Source organism: Pantherophis guttatus, chromosome 3 (genome assembly GCF_059756535.1).
Source record: "Pantherophis guttatus breed Tessera chromosome 3, ASM5975653v1, whole genome shotgun sequence".
NCBI classification, from domain to species: domain Eukaryota; kingdom Metazoa; phylum Chordata; class Lepidosauria; order Squamata; family Colubridae; genus Pantherophis; species Pantherophis guttatus.
In genome coordinates, this window is record NC_142065.1 from 174409805 (window position 1) to 174430820 (window position 21016).

A 21016-nucleotide genomic window follows, 5' to 3' on the forward strand; every position below is an offset into this window, starting at 1 on the left:
TGTGAAAACTGCAATCTACAACTTAAATTGATCTCCATAAAATGGCCATAATTGCAAAGTAGAACAGCTATGTTATCAAACAGGTGATTTAGTTCAAAATCATTCTGCATCCTTGGTTATATATTTCTGAACCATGATTCAGATTTTCCAAAAGTAAAGTATTCAGATTGAGTTTTAGTTTCTTAGTTTAATTAATAAACTTTGGCAGCATGTATTACAGATTATGTGAGATTCATTGATTTCTTTTTGTGAGTGAATTACATATTGTACCAAAAATGTGCCTATTTGCTGTGGGACTCATGCAGCAAATGAAAACTCATACCTCATAACAAAAGGGTACAGTTCAGTAATGCTACAACTCATAACAAATAATCTATGGAAAAGTAAATCCAATATTTAAAAAGAGGATAGGCTTACTATTGAAGTATCAATATGATCAGTGAGCAGGGCATTGTTTCTGTCAGGAATGGTTTTCTACCTCACCAGGGTACATGCTGACTCGTGTAATTTTGTTACACTGCATGTAAGAAAGCACTCTATCTAAGGTTTACATCTAAATCAGGAATACAAAATGTGGCTATCCAGATATTGTTGAATCACAACTTTCACAATTGTTATTGTGGCTCAGATACATCTGAAACAGCACATTTTTTGTTCCTATGAAACTCTGATATTAGACAATTTTGAAAGATAACATGAAAAAGAAAAAAAACCCCACCTGAACCACAAGATGTGTAGCAAATTAGTTTGATAAACAGACAAACGAACAAAATTTAAAAATCAAATATTTATTTCAATAGTTTCCATGGCTTCCTGTGCAAACTTGCAAAAACAAAAGCCATTGTCTCAACTTCATTTTGGATCTTTTTTTTTTTTTTTTTTTTTGCAAATGTTGATCATTTTCACAATCTTGACTGATGTTTGGAGTCATTCTGATGTTAGACATTACTTATATGATAAAATAAGCCTTGAATTATGAAATTCTTGTATTTATCTTCAACATTCAATCAATTTATAAAATAAAGAGAACTTTCATGAAATAAAGTAGTATATGCATATTTGTATAAATTACTGTCAACAAGGTTAATTCAACAAGATTGGAATGAAAGAAATATTTTGTTATATTAGTGCATAAAAATTAAGACATGTTATTGAATGACATTTGTGGGGGCTTCATTGTGAAAAATTTAAGGCTAAAATCTGACCTACTCTTAATTGGAAATAAATTGCTTTGATATTCATAAAAGTTCTAAATTAATTTGTTTAAGACAGCAATTAAACATGAAAAAATTCTCAGTAGATTTCTAAGTAATCAATCATGTCAAAATATATTTTAGATGCCTCAGATATGCGAAAGAAGTGAATTTTATAACAGAAAACTCTAAAGTCTAGCCTTCAACCAGTTTCTATAGAGACAGATTTTTAAAAAATGTTTACATCTATCCATAAATAACTCAGACAATGGGTACAGAAATGGTACTCAGCTACAGCTTCTATTCCCTTTACAGAGGACAACAGCCTTGACCTGCTGATGTGCTAAAACAATATACATTAAGGATTTAATGTGATTTTATTAGAGAAGTAAAATGGGGAAATAGAATTTATCTCTTTCACAGAGCAGTGTTTTGTTATTCTTTGACAAATGTTTACATACCTTTGGTACCATACTAAATGATCAAAATTATGCAAAATTTGTACTTTAGTAAGGAATAATGTCTCAAGCACCTTAAGGGTAGAAATGAGAAATGGGATACTTTGGCATAATTTCATGAATTTGTAGCATGAAACCAAACACTGCAAAATTGTTTTGGAAATTATAGCTCATATAAACTATATTTCATGCAACTCTAAAGCTTTACCACCACAGTAAAACAGTAAGAAAACATACACATTAGACCACTGTTTCTAACCTTGCAATTTTAAGATGGGTGGACTTCAACTCCCAGAATTCCTCAGTCAGCCATGCTAGTTGGGGAATTCTGAAAGTTGAAATCCACTCATCTTTAATTTGTCAAAAATGCTGCACTAGATAGTATACGCACATACACACACAAACAAAATAAGCCAATAGTTATTATAGCTATATCTTAAACAACTTAGATAGGAATTATTGTTATATATGTATGTCTTAATCCAGCATCTAAATGGGTTCAAATGGTTTAAATGGATTTTAAGAGGAGTAAAGGTGGCGTGGGAACAAACAAGGAATCTCATAGAAATTCTCCTATTTATAGGATTCTAGGGTCCAAATGTTGTGTTATATTACTTCTATAGTTTTGTATTGATTTTTTTTAAAAAAACTTCAGTTAGCTGCCTCTGTATTAGGACAAACTTAAAATATTTTATATTTGTAAAAAATGGTTTTCTGTGTCATGACTCAGGTAAAAATTTTCTCCTTTATTTCTATACACGGGAGAAGTGTGAAAAACCTCAATTTTCATTAATATTTTTTTCTTTAAGAAACAGTAAACCTGTTCTTTATGGAACAAAGGCATTCTTACTTATACTCTAGTGGAGCCTCATTCAGGAAGTGGTTAGACTAGATGATCTTTAATATAACTTTTAGATCTTGATTCTGTATCTTGATTCACATACAAAAATTTGGAAGGATTTATATAATTGTAATCAATATTCTAACTCTTAGATCATAATAGAATAAGGACTATGGGCTCATATCTTTGGGCACAATTTGCTGCATTTTTAACTAATAATTTTATTTTACAGAATACAATTACAATAATACTATTCCAAAACATTCTGTTATATTGTTTCAAAAGTCTTCTTGTGCCAGATCCTCACTTAGAATATTATCATGGTGTCTTCAAAGACTCTCTAAAATGCAGTATGTTTTATTTTGAATAGACACATGTGGGATTATACTCTAATGTCATTGTCATATTATTTGCTTACAACTCTTGTCCTTTTTCTCTTCCTTTTTCTCCTTTTCCTCTGTTCTCTGCTCACTGTCAAAGCATAGATTAAATATTTTTCTTCAAAATCTCACATGGTCTTTGAAGTTGATAGAAACATATAAAGGACTGTGTTAAAACAGTTTCTAAGCATGCTAATTTTGTTTGCATTATGTTAAATAAGAATATTTTGTACACAATTGTATCTTTTAATGAGCTTAATTGAGAAATTTAGCAACCATAAAATAAGTGGACTGTATTTGCAATTCTTCATTTAATAAAAAGGTTTCACTGTTGAGCACAGGGGATGAGTCTGTGCTGCCTGCATCTCAGACTGAAGCACAAATGGTTCCTGTAGTCTGCAATTTTTCTGGAAATCTGTTCATACTCCTTCACCATTTGAAGGGTGTTCATCCCAAAGTGCGTAGCTGAACGTCTATGGAGATTCTCAATCATCCAGGTCATGGTTGTCCCAAAAGTACTTTTTTAAGAAGCAACTGGACTTTCTGTTTTTTCTTTGAAGACATTTCCATTGCTTAGATAAGAAGCAAAATGTCTTCAAAGAAAAAACAGAAAGTCCAGTTGCCTCTTCAAAAAGCACCTTTGAGAATGAGAAGTGTGATTATAGTAATTCTAATATAGTAAAATTATTCATAGTAGTTTATTATTCTTGCATCACTTGTGAAATCCATTTTGCAGAATTTCAGACAGTCATAAATTACAGTACAGCAGGAGTGTCAAACTCGCGCCCCATTGGCCGCATCTGGCCTGCGGGGCCGTCCTGGAAAATGTATGGGGCTGGCCCACATCACTTTGGCCCTGACTACCCACATCACTTCAACCTGGTCTACCCAATGCGAAGAGGTAACATCGGGCCAACATTGCTTCAGTCCCGTCTACCCAATGCAAAGAGGAAACATGCCAGCAGTTTGGGGAGTGGCGTCAAGCTGGCCATGCCCACTCAGCTGGCTACACCCACCCAGTCAGCCACACCCAGTGAGTGGAGTCAAGCTGGCCACACCCACCTAGTCAGCCATACCCACCGGCCTCCGAAGTCAGCCAAAGCCCTCAATGAAATTGAGTTTGACACCCCTGCACTACAGCATAGATTTGATATTCAAAATCATTCAAGTTATTTGGTATCAGAATCCTACCCCAAAAATTCTCAGTCCCCTTACACTTTAAAGAACAAGCCATCCAACAAAATCATTGAGAAACTTTCCCTCCCCCCCCCCCGTTTGGGAGAGCTAAAATCAGCAGCCTCAGATAGCATCCTCAGTGTTTAGTGCTGAGATCTACTATGTTATGGCAAGTTCAAATTATTAGATGGAAAGAAGAATTTAAAGGAAATGAAATCCTAAATTATAGTATGTATGTTCATTTATGTGTGCATACTTATACATAGACAAAAGGAATAGGCAAAGAGGAAGTCTTGAAAGAGATTAATTGGTCTGCTAATGGTTATGCTAATATGGCTCCTTAAGTAAAATGTGCTTAAAAAGGACAATTTACTTTAAAATTGTCCTTTTTAAGCATCACTATATGTAGAGATGGTGCCTGAAATCCCCAAATGTCAAAAGAGAGGAATTATTAGGTATTTATGGTGGTTATTATGTCAAGAGGTTAGAGATGAAAATCATTTTTAGAATTTCTGTTTTTCAAAAGTGGCTTTCAAGAATGTCTTGTTGCTAAAATCAATTGTGAGAGTAACTTCTCATATTGGTAAGTCCAGAAGCAAATATCAAAATGTGAACAGGCAGACAACTCTACTGTCAGAAACATGACAGGCATTCCGCATCTCTTCACTGTAAATACACACACACACACACACAAAAGAGACAACAGTTTTGTCCCCAAAAATTGTTTATACATTACTTCATTCAATAAGGATTGACTGGAATTTTTCTAATCTTTTTTCTGATAAATATTGCTAACTAGGGCTCTAAGAAATTGTCCAAATTGAAGCAGAGCTTTTATTAGTCAAATATTTTATTTGACTTTTATTTTGCATTTATTATTTTATAAGTAACTTCAGACAGGGAATATATTTAATACTCCTTCTTCCTATTTTCCCACAACAACAACCACAACCCTGTAAGGTAATTTAGGATGATAGTAAGTGACTGGCCCAGTCATCCAGCTGGCTTTTATGTCTAAGGCAGGACTAGAACTCAGTCTGCTAGTTTCTAGGCCAGCACCTTAACCACTCCACCAAACTGGTTCTTGATTAAGTAGAAAAAATGTCATTGTTTTTAGTGGTGTATGAGAAAGGCAGGACTTTAGAACAAGTGTGTGGCCATAGCAAAATACTGTTGGTGTAATATAGCCTCCAAATTTTTGAAAAAGGCTAGAGACCCATCTTCAACAACTTTAGGGAGAAGAGATTAAACCAGGAGTGAAATCCAGCAGGTTCTGACAGGTTCTGGAGAACCAGTAGTGAAAATTTTGAGCAGTTCAGAGAACTGGTAGTGAAAACTTTGAGTAGTTCAGAAAACCGGCAAATACCACCTCTGGCTGGCGCCAGAGTGGGAATGGGGATTTTGCAGTATCCTTCCCCTGGAATGGGGTGGGAATGGAGATATTGCAGTATCCTTCTCCTGCCATGCCCACCAAGCCACACCATGCCCACAGAACCGGTAGTAAAAAAAAAATGGATTTCACCACTGGATTAAATATATATTTTGTTGCACAATTATCAGTCAGTTTTTATGACATTCAACTAAGACCATAGTTAACATTGTGCTTAACATGTTTATTGCTTCATACAACTTCTGCATAGTTGTGATAAAATATGCAAAGATTAACTATCCCATTCTGAAAACTTTTGAAGTGTTTTGGGAAACTAAATTTTGGATTTAAAATTTATGTTAAGCCATATCTTCACTAGTGATTATAACAATTTGTCCACATTCACCTAATTTTAGCTTCAACATTGTTTCTAATTGTGCTTTAAGAACATGCTCGTATGAAACAGATTTCGTCTCATCCATAGCGAAGGCCATTTAACTTTGGGGTTTTTTTTCCTGATCTACAATGGATGTAATGTTTCTTATCTTCATCTGGAATATGCCTTGCTATTTGTATAACGCATAAAGCTTCAGTAGCAGACATGGGAATGATGTCATAGAAACTGGGATTTACCAAAGTCTTCTTGGCAATTTTTTTTTTTTTGCTTCTGCAAACATTCCTCCTCCTGACTCCAGTCACCTCCAACTTCCCTCCTTTGCCATTTTGTTTTATGCTGCTTAATTAACAGGACCCCAGAAACGGTGCTGTACAAAACTGTATCCTAGTAAACACCACACATTAGGAATTTGAAGCACCTTATCTAGTGATTTTAGCAATACAACCATTACATGAGGTAGCTCTGATCTCTGTAAATGACCATAAAAATTCCAGGTCCCTCCGTTCCTCTAATAATCTTGATCCTCAACCAAGACCACAAGAAAAAGCAGTACATAAAGACTTGCCTCCTATTCAGAAAATATTATAGGGAGCAATTGGCAGATTTCTCCTCATCCTCTTCTTCCTCCTCCTCCTTCCAGGAATTGCCCCACATCAACTTGCTTTTCAGTAAACTGTTAGGACACTATCCCTGACTGGCCTTGCTACAGTAGCACAGAACAGCTATATAGAGACAGAAAATTATGCTGGCATGCTCTGTACAATCTCACAGCCTGGAGCACATCATGTTAAGTCAGTTGTCATGATATGCCCTACATGCTTTTCTTAAGACTGAGGAAGATCTCCTGCTTCTCTTGTCCCATGAAATCACAGAACTATGGGTAAGAAACTCTTTACTTCCACCTGACTCATCTTTTGAGCTTAGACAAGTGTCCATCAAAAATAAGGTTCTAGAAGATCCAACTGTGCCTCACATAACTGTCAAATGCAGTGTGTCTGATGAGGGGCTAATCTTCTCTGGCCTTACTTTCAGCTCTACACAGTCAATTTCATTGAATTGACACTAATGTCCCATCATTCCCAATCAATGGAGATGCCACATGGCTTTGTGGCAGACAACAAAAGCATCTGGTATGTCAGTGTTTCTCAACCTTGGAAGCTTGAAGATGGGTGGACTTCAATTCCCAGATTCTGGGAGTTGAAGTCCACCCATCTTCAAGCTTCCAAGGGTGAGAAACACTGTGGTATGTCAAAGGCATTTCCAGCTAAGCCAAAAAGGACCAGCGACACTAGCCTTCTGAAACCACGCTAGCCATAGCTTGATTCCAGTGCCAATGCCAGCCTCTGACACTTACCAATGCAGAGAAGATGCTGAGCATAAAAAGGCTTCTCAGCCACGGGCCCTCCTCCCTCTGCCTGGTGGCACATAAATCTGAATAGGGGAGGGTAAACGATCTCTCCGAGGTGCCACCCGCCCCCCGCGAAATCCCTCCCTGCTCCCTTACACCACCTGCTGCTAACGACGCTCCTCCCGCCCCGCCCCGTGCCCTGAGGTGACAAAGCAGGCCGTGCTAATGAGGCAAACGTTTGCCTCCTCTCTCTCCCTCGCCCGGCAAAGGCGGGAAGCCGCCAGCGATTCCCGCACTGGAGGCCTCGTTATATTCCCTCTTCTCTGCACCTGTTCTCTGGAATCATCGTCCTTTGCGTCCATGGGTGGCCCCATGGGGAGCGCCAACTTCCAGAGAGCCCTGCGTTGCCAGCTTCCCTCCGGAGCTGCCCGGCCTCGTCTGAGCTTTCCCACCCGCCTTCCACCACCCCCCGAGCTCTCAACGAGTCCTCGGTACACGCCCCCCCCCCCCCGATCAGCACCGCTCCTCCGCGATCGATTTCAAGAGTGGCAGACCGCGGAGAAAAGGGGAGCGGCAGCAGGAAGACTAGGAGGTCGCTTCTCCAGGCAGGAGTGGAAGCGCTTGTGCCTTCAGGTGTGAAGGTGTCTCTAGGTGCCTTTGGCCTCTCCGTTTATGAAATCCCTGCTCGTCCTCCTCCTCCTCCTCCTCCCGGTCTTTTTCGTTCCAGGCAGCCTCTCAACCAATCCTCCTTGGAAAATCTGTTGAGATACCAGCCATAATTGCTCACATTTCCTGACCGCGAGTGGATCCTTTTCTCTATCCGCGAGGGAGCAAAACCAGGGACTTTCTCCCCTTTCCTCCTAGGGCAGACCTCGCGCCCCTCCACACACAACACACACAGACACACACACGCACGCACGCCTCTCAACAATCGAACAGCCGACCGGCAGTTCCTCTATGCCCCCTCAGGTCCCCTCTTCCTGTTGCATGTGTGATTTCACCGAAGTACCGTCGCTCCCCGATTTCTGTCTCTTTCACACACACTCACACACGCCCCCTCCCCTCCTTTCTGGGCGCCACGGCTATTCCGCGTGTATGCGTGCGCGCGCGTGTCTGTATGTATGGGGGAGAGGGATGAGGTCATCCTCTTTCCTGGCGTCAGTCAGCTGGGTGGCGGCGGCGGCAGCAGCAGCAGCAGCAGAGGCGAAGCAGAGGGGCGGGCCAGGCGGAGAAAAAGATGTGCCGGTGTAAGGACTGCTCCGCAAGCCGCTTCTGTCCGGGGCTGGGTGGGTGAGCGGGGCTCCCTGCAGGCAGGCGGCGCTCCAGCAGCGCCTGCAGGAGCCAGTGGCCCAGCCCCACCAGCTCTTTGGGAAACCTAACGAGGAGAGCGAATTGTCCGCCGAGCGAGCGAGCGAGCGAGGGAGGGGAGGGAGGGGGAGGGCTAAAGGGTGCTCCCGGACTGGGTCCCTTTCGCTGCCGCCGCCGCTTTCCATCCGCATCATGGCCGCGAAGTCGGACGGGGGGCGGCTGAAGATGAAGAAGGGCAGCGAGGTGGCGTTCACGCCACTGCAGAATTCGGAGCATTCGGGTTCGGTGCAGGCGCTGGCCTCGGGCTTTTCCTCCGGCGCGGAGGGCCCCGGCAGCGCCGAGGATGACGAGTCACCTGGCGGCGGCGGCTGCTGCAAGTCCGGCTGCGGGAGCCGAGGGGACGGCGGTGGCAACGGCGGGTGCCGCTGCTGCTGCTGCTGCGGCCGCGGAAACAGGGCGGCCGGGGGCTCGCGGGGCTCGGGCGGAGGCTCGTCGTCGCTGTGCCTGCGGCTCGGCAGGGAGCAGCGGCGCTATTCGTTGTGGGACGGACTCTGGATTCTGGCCGCCGTGGCCGTGTACTTTGCCGACGTGGGCACGGACCTCTGGCTGGCGGTCGACTACTACCTTCGAGGCCAGCGCTGGTGGTTCGGGCTCACACTTTTCTTCGTGCTGCTCGGTTCCCTCTCGGTGCAGGTCTTCAGCTTCCGCTGGTTTGTCCACGACTTCAGCAACGAGGACGGCGCCTCGGTGGCTCCTGCCTCCTCCTCCTCAGCCGGACACGGCGAAAGCAAACTGCTGGTGAGCAGCGGCTCGGCCGCGGGGGACATGGATGCCGGGGCCCGGCCGGCCACACCACAAAGGCAAGCATCCAATGCCAGCAAGGGCAACGCAACTAATAGCAGTAACAGCAGCACCACCAATGCGACCAGCACTACCAGTGGAGGAGGTGGAGGTGGCGGCTGCAGCGGCATCCGAACCCCCAAGACCAGATCTGCCTCCTGCGCCTTCTGCATCTGGCTGATGCAGTCTCTCATCCACATCCTGCAGCTTGGGCAAATTTGGAGGTAAGACACAAGCGCCTCAAACTAGCTTTTATGAAGTCCCTACACGCTGGGCTTCAAGGAAGAAACACAGGGGGCTTCTGATGGGTGGAAAGTGCCCCAGGTGACTCAAAACTTGTTATCTTCTAGCTACCTACGGGATCAAGGCCTAAAATAATTGATAAAACTTGAGAGATTGGAGTATGAAAGGGGGTTGGGTCATGTGGCACAGCAAATCTCACCTTACTCTTAGGAGTTCATGCAATAGTGCATAAGTTGTAACTGAGTGTATCAACCTGTAATTTTTAATTGACGCGTTTGAATGAACTGACTTGCCAAGGTAGCTAATCCCTGTGAATGGTTATACGTGCAGTCAGATAGAATGCACTATCAATGGAGTCATTTACAGCTGAAACACACAATGGAGAATTGCATTGTGTGCAATGCATCCTCCTTGCCTTCTAAGATTGGTTGGTTTCAGTCTTACCTTAGCTTAAGGAGACATAGATGTCACCCCAGTTTCTTAAGAGAAAATACAAAACTTGGTGTTTGTTTTAGGAAGAACACATAGAAAAGTCTAACATCTTTACTAGATGCCAACCCATAGTGAAGTATTTCTCTGAAGCAGAGTTTTAAGATACAGTTGTTATTTCTGAACATTTATGCGTGGTTAAAAGTAACTTTGGAAATGGTTAAACAAATAGATTACAGGCAGATGACTTTGAACTCCTGCTCTTCTGTAAAAGTGTATGCAAAATACTTAGAACAAGAAATAACTAAAATTTGAAACATTATAAAGTCTCTAAAACCTGAGTGTATATTGCATCCTAAAAATCCCTGCACATGGATGGATTATTAGTTATTAGTTATTTTTATTCTTTACACGGAAACAGTAGTGGGTGTGAGTGTGGGTGTGTTTAGAGCATTATGACCTAAGACAAATCTCAAAGTATATTTTGTATTCAGCAATCTTATATGCCTCGTGTTAATGTAATTCACATAGCACATTCTATAAATATTGTTTTTATGCTGATTTGATAACATATTTCTAAACTTGTTAATGACGTTGAAAACCTTAATACCTGTACATTTAATAAGGAATAGAATAGGGTTATTGCATCTAATATATTGATAATTTGATTTTACACTATAAACCCACATAAAGAACTACTTTAAAGATAACAAAAGATTGCTTTCATGTTATTGTTTTTGTTACAAAAATATATATTTCAATTAAACTTTCATTCTGGCATATTTAAAATAATATTTCTGAATAACTATAATAGCTAAAATGCTATCATTATATGCTGAATATAATTAAAAATATTATTATTCTAAAATATACTTACCTTTATTTGTATTATTCCAACCAATCTTAAAAAAATATATTTTTATTAAATTGGTCACACCCTTGTATTCACTCACATGAAGAAAGCATGACCATTATCCAGGGCCGTTGTTATGTCCTGACCTTGGGTTGGGGTGGGAACTAGAGAGTCATATAAGGTTTGAATGCATTAAACAGGTCAATGATGTACCAAGTAGGATTGTTAAGTGTATGTTATAATATAAGACGGGGGCTTTCAGACAAAATTGTGGGAAAAAGAAGGCCCTTAAACTAAGATGCAATATATATGCTATATAAAAAAAAATAGAAGATAGAATTATTGGTTATATATTAAGGTAAGAAATACATTATCTGGGTGAAATTTTGAGGCCTGCCAGCACTATTTATTTTTATTATAAGTATGGGTTTCATTATTTCTTACTCTTCAGCCAGAAATATTAATAGGCACTCAGTGAATATTTAATGTGTGGAAAATGAGAAGAATTTTGTATGTACAGGAATTATGTTAATTGCAATTTTAAAAGCCTTTTTTCCCCACAGAGATGGTTATAAATAATTGTGTTGGTAAAAGCTTCATAACTGTTGTGTGATGAAACAAAATTGTGATGTGTGACTAAGTTTCAAAAAGTATATATTCATTTTATAGACAAGTATTCTTATTAAATACTTATTTCTCCAATTTATACCAGAGAAAAGGATGGCCAGTGAGTTATATGGAAAGTTTAATCGTGCTGAGAATTATTTTGCAAATATAATTTCAGTAAAATTCAACTTAAAAAGATTTACTTCCAAGTATCTTTGCAGTGTTATAGCTTTAATATATGATCACTACCAAGGTAGAAAACTACACAAACACACTGTTATAATTGGTAAATCATCAAGGGAAAGCAGGAAACACTTTACTCAGGAAAATCACCAAAAGGGTAACTGCCTTAGTTGTCCATCATAGATGTTTTGGGACTGCACCCAGGGCACCTTTTACTATTTGTAGTATCTTTGCTTTCTTCATCCATAGTCATTCTACTTCTATTTACAGGTATTATTATTAATGAATAATACCTGTAAATAATGATAATAATTTATTGCCATTATTTCAATTAAAGCATGCTAATTAAACATTAATGGATTAATGTTACTATAATGCTTGATATATACAGTTTTATATCATATATATATTACATGATTTATTCACAATTATATTTATAAACTTTTGATGTGAGAAGAACAGTATATTTAAAGAAACCAGCCATCTTACAGCATGAATTATAATTATAGAAAAAAAATTTCAGCCAGAGTTGAAAGATCTTGAATGGTGTGAGCAGTACTTTCTTATAGCATTCTAACTTGTGTGTATTTTAGAAAGAATATAAGAATTAACATTTTTGTCATTTATAATATGGCTACGGTCAATATATATGCATATGGAGATTGTGAGTATAACTGATAACAGAATAACAGAATTAATAACTTCTGGAGGCAAGTTATTCCATTGATTAATTTTTCTGCCAGGAAATTTCTCCTTAGTTCTAGGTTGGTTCTCTCAATGATTAGTTTACATCCATTGCTTCTTGACCTGCTTTCAGGTGCTTTGGAGAAAAGGTTGACCCGTCTTCTCAGCCCATTAGATAGTTGAACACTGCTATCATGTCACCCCAGTCCTTCTCTTCATTAATCTAGACATACCCAATTCCTGCAACCGTTCTTCATATGTTTTAGCCTGCAGTTCCCTAATCATCTTTGTTGATCTTTTCTGCACTCTTTCTAGAGTCTCAACATCTTTTTTTATATTGTGGCAATCAAAACTGAATGCTTATCAAAGTCACTTGGAATTTGATTATCTATCTCCCATTATCCAATATATAGTCTTAAAATTATTCCATGCAAAAATAAAATAAACAATAAAAAATAAAATTATTTTCAAGATAATTAAACAATTCAATAAAATTTGGAATAAAATAATATTATAAAATATGACAAAATACAATCATCAAATGCCTGAGAATCTTCTTTAAAAATGGGTTTCATTTCATATTAAAAAGAGAATAAAACATCTAGGTAATCACTTCTGGGAAATTCTAAGGGCAGCTTAACTTTAGAAGTTCTATCTTAGTTTATCAACTAATTCCTAATGATAATGGGATCCAAACACCTGCCTCTGACTCAGACCTCTGAATATTTCTGAATTACTAGAATGTCTAGTACTAAGAAATAAACCACTAATGTTGCTTGGGGTTTAAAAGTCAGTCATTAATTCCAAGTATTTGTAACAATTTTTTATATTTCCAAATGGCATATTCACTCAGACTATGCATCCCAGAATCTTTATAAAATAATTGCTTCCTTTGGCATCTTTGCTAAAAAGCCTTTATATATTTGTAAATTAAGTGGAAGCAGCATAATTTTTATAATGGGAATAATTTGTTATGGACATTCTTTAACTGCTACGTTTGCATCAACAATAATTTCTAAATTAACTGTAAAGACAATTCCATGCTCCAATCTAGCAGGATCCCATTGTAGTTTGGTTGGTATTCCTGGTGCCTAGATTGGCACGGTTAAAAGCAGACAGCCTGAATTCAGGTGGTCCATTACAAAATGCACAGGCATCAACCATTCCTCTGCCCAGAAATAAATTATCCTTAGCTCACAAATGGGTGGGAAGAGAGGGCATAAGATGAAAGAGAGGGAGTCTGCCAGTTTTATATATGCTTTTCTAATATCTGTAATAAAACAACCCTATTGATGGATTCATGTAAGCTTGTACCTTTAATTTGTGAGCATTCTAGTTCCAGTATTAGTCTACATTAAGACAAACAATTGGCCTGACCTGAACCCGTTTCTACCTACCTTCTAAGTTTCTCTGAGTTCTGATTTGTCTCCTGGTTACTTCTGCTGATGTATCATAAAATCCTTCCTTCCTTCCTTCCTTCCTTCCTTCCTTCCTTCCTTCCTTCCTTCCTTCCTTCCTTCTTTCCTTCTGGCATTTTTGTCTTTTTCTTTCTTTTCAATTCCATGTTCCTGTTCCTTTCCACCCTTCTCTCCATCCTGATTTCCTCCTTCCATTCTCTCAAAACATGAATTGCAATTACTGTAGCTTCAGGGGTACAAGGATGTCTAAGAATTGCTTAATAGCTGAAATATTGTCAAATCAGCATTTCTGATAATGAAAGAAGCAGGGAATTCAGAAGCAGGGAATTTTCTGCAGGGAAGGGCTTTATGTAACTCTTTATCTTTCTCTTGGTTCAAATGGTGCATGGTTTCCAATCATTTATCCCATCTCGGTTTTACAATAATTCTTTGCAGAGATCGCATTTGCTGTGCATTACTGAACAAAATATAATTTAAACTGAGGGTGTTCTAACTTCCTGGTGAAAATGGTTTCTGATCACTGAAACAGTACCTTAGCTGATTGACGCAGACAATACGTATTGGGAGAAGACCAAAATGAAAAAGCAAAGATAGTGACTGCAATTCAGCCAGCAAATATCATTTCTTCAGTGGTGATTTATGGCATCTATGTTATCATCCAACCATTACTATGTCAATATATCAGTAATGAAGATAAACTATATCACCATCATGATGACTGGATGATACCATACTGTGCTCTAAATTACTAGTGAGAAATAACCAAAAGGTTCATTAGCTAGTATAATTTTGGCAAGTTTGGCAAGGAGCAAATTATATTTTTAAGTCACTTCTGAAGCATATGAGAAAAAGAAGCAGAAGTTTCAATTTCTACCAACACACAATGATTATTTATTTTAAAAATATTACTGTGAATGATTTCATGCAGCATAACAGCATCTGCAGCATAAATCTATAATGCTGTAAGCTGTCCAAATCAAATCACAGGAATTTTATTAAGTCTTCTATTGCTCCCATATATGACACTTTGTTTTACTAAGTGCTTCAAGTTCATATATTAAATACAGGTTATTTTGTCATGTACCTACTGAGTAGCAATTGTGTTTTGGACAAATATTATCATTAAGGTGCCTACACAAACTTTAATATAGATTTTATTAATAGCTATATTGTAGTATGAGTCTACTAGTTTACCACACTGCAGGATATATCCTGAATATTAATCACTGGACTAACTAGATTATTGAAATACAGGGTGTACCTTGAAGCATGTTATCTTAAGGATATTGGCTCAATCTTGTTAAGCCAATATGCATTGCATGGATATTTTGACTTCTACTTTATAGCAATAATTTATATCCTTCTATCTGGATAAAATGTAAGGGAAAATTAATGAATTTTTAATGAAAAATGTTTAATGAATTAATATTAGTAAATATTGGAGTGCTATAAGAAGTTCAACAACCTTGTGTTCATCTTTGGAGTCAGTTTGGGGTACTGGTGAAGGTGCTGATCTAAAAACAGGAGAGCATGACTTCCTAAGTTTCTCTTAAGTTTGAAAGCCAGTTGACTTACTTTAGGCCAGTTACTATCTCAGTTCAACCCAACTCACAGGGAAAAGAGGAGACAGGAGTATTAGTTATGTTCACTGCCTTGAGCTGACCAAAATATTTTTTAAAATGCAGGATAGTAATAATATAATAACACATTTTTAACGAAACAATTTAATTGTACAGAAAACCCCAATCAATCTCTTTGCCACAAAACAACACTAATTTTACAAGCATGAGTATTACATGCTTCTATACCTGGTCTTTTTAGATTTGGGGACTTGGTTCTTTGGATGATGACAAAAGAAGTGTCTACCTTTCTGTTCCTCTGACTAAATCTGTTGTTCTATATTAAACTTTGGTCTAATGCATTTTGCTGAAAGAGGAAAATAACACTTTAAAATCCATCTGGGTAGCACAGATGTTTGCAGAGAGATTGGCAACACAGCACCTCCTGCAGGCTGTTATTTTGAAAGTGGAGCTCAGCTGAAGGGAGAGGAACTGAAAGGAAAGTTGATTATATAGTAAACCTTGTCCTCCTTCACTTGAGCCAAGTTTTATTTTCAGAATAGCAGTTTGTAATAAGCCAACTGATTTTGGCAGCTGGGACTACCTTAGTGGTCTTCAAGGACCTCATGTAGAACACACTGTAGTAATCCTTGGTAAATTGAACAAGAGGTACGTGAATATATGAAAGGATTCTAGAAAATTAGCAAACTTTATCTTAGTTCTTTTAGACTTTTTGTATGATTAGTTATTTAAACCTTGCAAAAACAGGGTTGTGAAACTCCCAGCCCATGGGCCGGAGGTGTCATGTGCTGGCTATGACCACACCTGGTTTAGCAAAGGGGGAAAAAGTCCCAATACGTCATGTGATGACTCTGTTACGCTATGAGTTTGACACCCTGATGTAAAACATTTGTCCCTCTTCATTTTCCTATGTAATTTTAATTCTTCTATTCGGTTTCTTCTTATTTTACAATTCCTATTTAAAAAAACTTTTGTACAAAATATTCCATCTACTAATAAATAAATTATTTCCAATATAGATGTTATAACATAGTATTCATACTGTATATGAATACCTCAAATTCCCAAGGATTTTTAAAAGACATTTTGCAATGGAACAACCATAACTTAATGAATAAATTAATCCTTAATGATAAAATCTATGTTAACCAAAAAAGAATACTTTATCTATTTTTTCTGAATCTGTTCTTTTAATAATATACAGACAGACAAATACTAGAACATAAAAGACCAGATTCTCCATGTTTTCAGTATGCATACACTCAGAAACTCAGCAAGCATATTTCTTGAAAGTTACTGTGGATAGATTCTGGGACTATTGACTTTCTGGTTGCATAAAGTTTATGCAACCAGAAAGCAATAAAAATTAGGTCAATATAAATTAGAAAGATATTCATCAAATATATCACTACAGGTTGATTCTTTGCCTACAGAATTATTACTGTATGAAGATTTTTATTTTGTATTATATATACAAAGTTAACAATTTTATCAAGGATGTATCCAGTGGTGAAATCCAAATTTTTTTACTACTGGTTCTGTGGCGTGGCTTGGAGGGTGTGGTATGGCTTGGTGGGCGTGGCTTGGTGGACATGGCAGGGGAAGGATACTACAAAATCCCCATTCCCTCCCCACTCCTGAGGGAAGGATATTGCAAAATCTCCATTCCCACCCCACTCTGGGGCCAGCCAAAGGTGGTATTTGCCGGTTCTCCGAACTACTCAAAATTTCCGCTACCGGTTCTCCAAACTGCTCAAAATTTCCCTACCAGTTCTCCAGAACTTGACAGAACCTGCTGGATTTCACCCATGGCTGTATCTATGATGTCACTATGATAACTACATCTTTTAAATCTTTGCTGGACATCCTGAATACATTTTTGCCTTAAGGGTAGGTTTTATTTGGTACTCATTAGACTAACATCATAATTTATTTTATTGGCTGCCTTTACATTCAACAACTGTAAAAATTTAATTTTGATGGGTAATTTTATCTTTTTATGCCTGTATTTTGAACTGTTGTGACTTCTGCCCTTTTTGACTAGGAATACTGATGTACAGTTATTAGAAACTACATGGACCTAGCTGAGCCTGCTATACAGTAAATGCTAAAAATGTAACACTTTAATAGCATTAATTATTTGGTCTTAATTTAATGTTTAGGAATTAATTGACATGATATTTCTGATACCAATAGGAAAACTTTTATATAACATGCTTTCTTTTTCACCACACAAGATCATCTTGTGCAGATGTTATTCTTAGCAAATATTTTGGTGATGAATTATAGTTACTGAAATTATTTCTTTACATTTCTCTCAGTGTTAAATTGGAGAGCAGAGTATGATCATGTGACATGGCCAAAAAATATTCTGTGGTAATCTAGGAATATTTTTATGTCACCATAGATTATTCAGAATTTAGGACAGATACGTTTTCTGTACAGTCTTCTTTTTTACATTAAGCAATATTTCTACCTCATAATGTATTAACCATAGGCTCAGTCAGCATTTGCTTTTGTCGTTATCCTTCTCAATTCTGTTTATTGGGTAATGTGACCATAAGAATACAGCCATAACTTGTAGCTTTTTATAGCAGGCCAACTCTGAACCTACTCTTAATTCAGGAATACATATGTTCCTGATGTACCATATCTATCAGTAATATATTTGACACTGTCTATAATGAAGTGTTACAATTTATTACCCGGTAACCGAAAAATGTTTGTATTCAAAGAACAAGAATGGAAAAGGGGGTGTAAAGAAACTTCTATCTCTGTTAAATTTTATTTTGCTATTGCCAGTCCCTTGATGTGGTCAGTTAGTATCATTCTGAATTATTTCCTAGAGTTTTAGCTATAAGAGCCAGGCAGTGCTTTAATTTTGATTTGGAAGAAAAGTTCTGGAACATGCAGGGATGTGAATACAATACTTATGTCTATGACTTATTAAATGGCCTGCATTTGTTTCTAGGGTTATCCAACTGCTAAAAGATTTCAAATTAAACCAAATCCTTTAAATCAAATCTGAAGCACTTCACAGTCCTATTAGTCCAATTTTTTGTCATCTGAAAATTCGGCAAGCATTCTGTCCACCTTTTCTTCCAAGTCATTAATAAAAATGTTGAAAAGTATATGATTCAGCACTAAATCGTGATACACCTCACTTGATTTCTCTCTCCAGCTGGTTAGGAACCACTGATAAAGATTATTTGAATATGATTTTCAAATCAGCTGTGCATCCACTGTGTTGTCCGGGTTTGTAACCCGTATTTAACTAGATGGTAAGCAGAATGCTATGGAATACTTTCACAAATACTTTGTGCTGGAATTAATTATTGAAGTTTAATATATACTAAGTCTATTTAGAGGTGTACTACTTCTTAGGTTTTTGGGTTTCCATGAGATATTAGGATCAACATAAAAAAAAAACTTCTGTTTCAATTTGGGCAGTGAAATCCTGGCATTCCAGGCAGCTTCAAAGAAGGAGTTCAGAGGTTGAATGTGGACCACTCAAAGCCCAATGCAATTTGATATAATTATTTCATCTTTAAAAAAACAATCATGGTAGTTGTTAGAATAGATTAATGTGAGTTTTACTTTTGATTGTGGGGTTTTTTTTTAGGACAAAATGCAAAACAAAATAATTTATATTTGTCAGAGTATTGTGCAGTTCAATCGTCATGGCAAATGAAGTGTTGCTATGTTGCCAATGTTCTCTGAGTATATTAACCATAACACACAAATCAGGATGCTTTGTCCTACTAGTAAATTCTTTAAAAGACTCTTTTATTTTGAATAGAGAGATTCCATGGAGTGTGAAAAAGCAACTTAACAGAATATATGTGAGCCAAGGAAGAACACTGGTCACGTCTAATGTGATAGCAGAAATCATTTTCATAATTTTAATGTCACATCATCAAATTTCAAGAAAAAGTATTTTTGCAGTAGAAGATTCAGAAGTTTTATTTTTTAAAGATGTGTTAGGAAGTAATCCGCAAAGCAATTCTTTGTATAAGATGATCTAAATCTTCCATGAAAAGGATACCATATTGATAGATCAGTGGAGCTTAGTAAATCAATAAGCATTGATGCAGAGTATAATATGAGTCTTTCTATAAGTAATTACTAGTTAAATATGCGTACTGTCAGAAATATTATGAATGTTTAACTATCTCTTTATCTTCAGCATCTGAACCTGAAGAACAAACATAGCAGAAAAGAAAGAAATCAATTCATATGACTAGAGGGAAAGCAGACAATAAAAATAACTTTATAAACTTTTTTAGAATATCATATGACTGATTAGCAGATAGATGCCAAGGCTTCACATATTTATATAAATAGTAGCTCTACCATTCTTCACCCATTTAATGTATACATTTTCTAAGTTCATTAAGTTGTATATTTATTAATTAATTTATACTTATTTATGCTACTTTTATTATTTTTATAAATAACTCAAGGTGACAAACATACTTAATACTCCTTTTCCTATTTTCTCCTCAACTACAAGCCTATGAGATAGGTTGGGTTGAAAGAGAGAGATTGGCTCAAAGTCACTCAGCTGGTTTTCATGCCTAAAGTGGGACTAGAAATCACAGTCTCCTGGTTTCTAATCCGATGCCTTAATCAGTAGACCAAACTGGCTCTAAGAAAACATTAGTTCTAAAAAATAATCAAATACTAGTAATGTGGGGATGAAATGGAAACCTTGCCTCATTTTTACTGTGCTTCAGCCAGTCTTTAAAAATTATTGGTCATCTTAGAAAGCAATATATCAAATTAAATACATTCATATAAATTTAAAACCACTGATATTTATATAGATTTATATCAAAAGGTGGCATGAATAGGGCATTTTCAGAGGCTATGGGAAATAGCAGAATGCATCCTTGCTATTTTCAAGCTAATCAGAATAGAGCTGGAAGGGACCATGGAGGTCTCCTAGTCCAACCCCCTGCTCAAGCAGGAGACCCTGTAACAGTGATGGCTAACCTTTTTTGGACTGAGTGCCCAAAGTGCGCATGTACCTGAACCCCAAAATGCAATGTGCATGGCCACCCCCCTCATATGCCCTCCCGCGGATGCGTATACCCCGCCTCCTACACATGCACAACAGAAACCTGAAAACCATCTGGCTGGAGGGGAGGTGTGCGCGCATGCGCAGAGAAGCTGAACTGGGGCAACGGCTCGTGTGCCATCAGAGCGGGCGCTGTGTGCCACCTCTGGCACGCGTGCCATAGATTTGCCATCATGGCCATATACCAATTCAGATAGGTGGCTGTCCAGTCTTTTCTAAAAAACCTCCAATTATGAAGCACCTACAATTTCTGAAGGCAAACTGTTCCACTGGTTCATTGTCCTCACTGCTAGGAAGTTTCTCCTTAATTCCAGGTTGCTTTTCTACTTGATTAGTTTCCTTGTTTCTTGTCTTGACTTCTGGTGCTTTGGAAAATAAGTTGACCCCCTCTTCTTTATGGCAGCCTCTCAAACACTAAAATACTGTTATCATGTCACCTCCCATCCTTTTCTTTAAACTGACCAAACCTAAATCCTGCAACTGTTCTTCATATGTTTTTGTCTCCAGGCCCTTAATCAACTTAGTTGCTCTTCTTTTTCTTAAAGTCTTTTTTTGTCATCTGTCAAGGGGTTTGATACTGCACATGTCTACCATGGCAATCATTAATAAGTGGTCTGATTACACTGCAGC

The 21016-nt window shown here is 37.9% G+C and overlaps 1 protein-coding gene across 1 annotated transcript in view; it reads left to right on the plus strand.

Moving 5' to 3' along the window:
* Nucleotides 1-8316: 8316 nt before the first annotated feature.
* The window catches only part of XKR4 (XK related 4), an 83591-nt gene continuing 70891 nt past the window's right edge, over nt 8317-21016 (plus strand). The window contains exon 1 of the mRNA XM_034429785.3: nt 8317-9534. Within this exon, the coding sequence (XP_034285676.2) occupies nt 8663-9534 (872 nt within the window). The 5' untranslated portion in view covers nt 8317-8662. The remainder of the gene's footprint in view (nt 9535-21016) is intronic.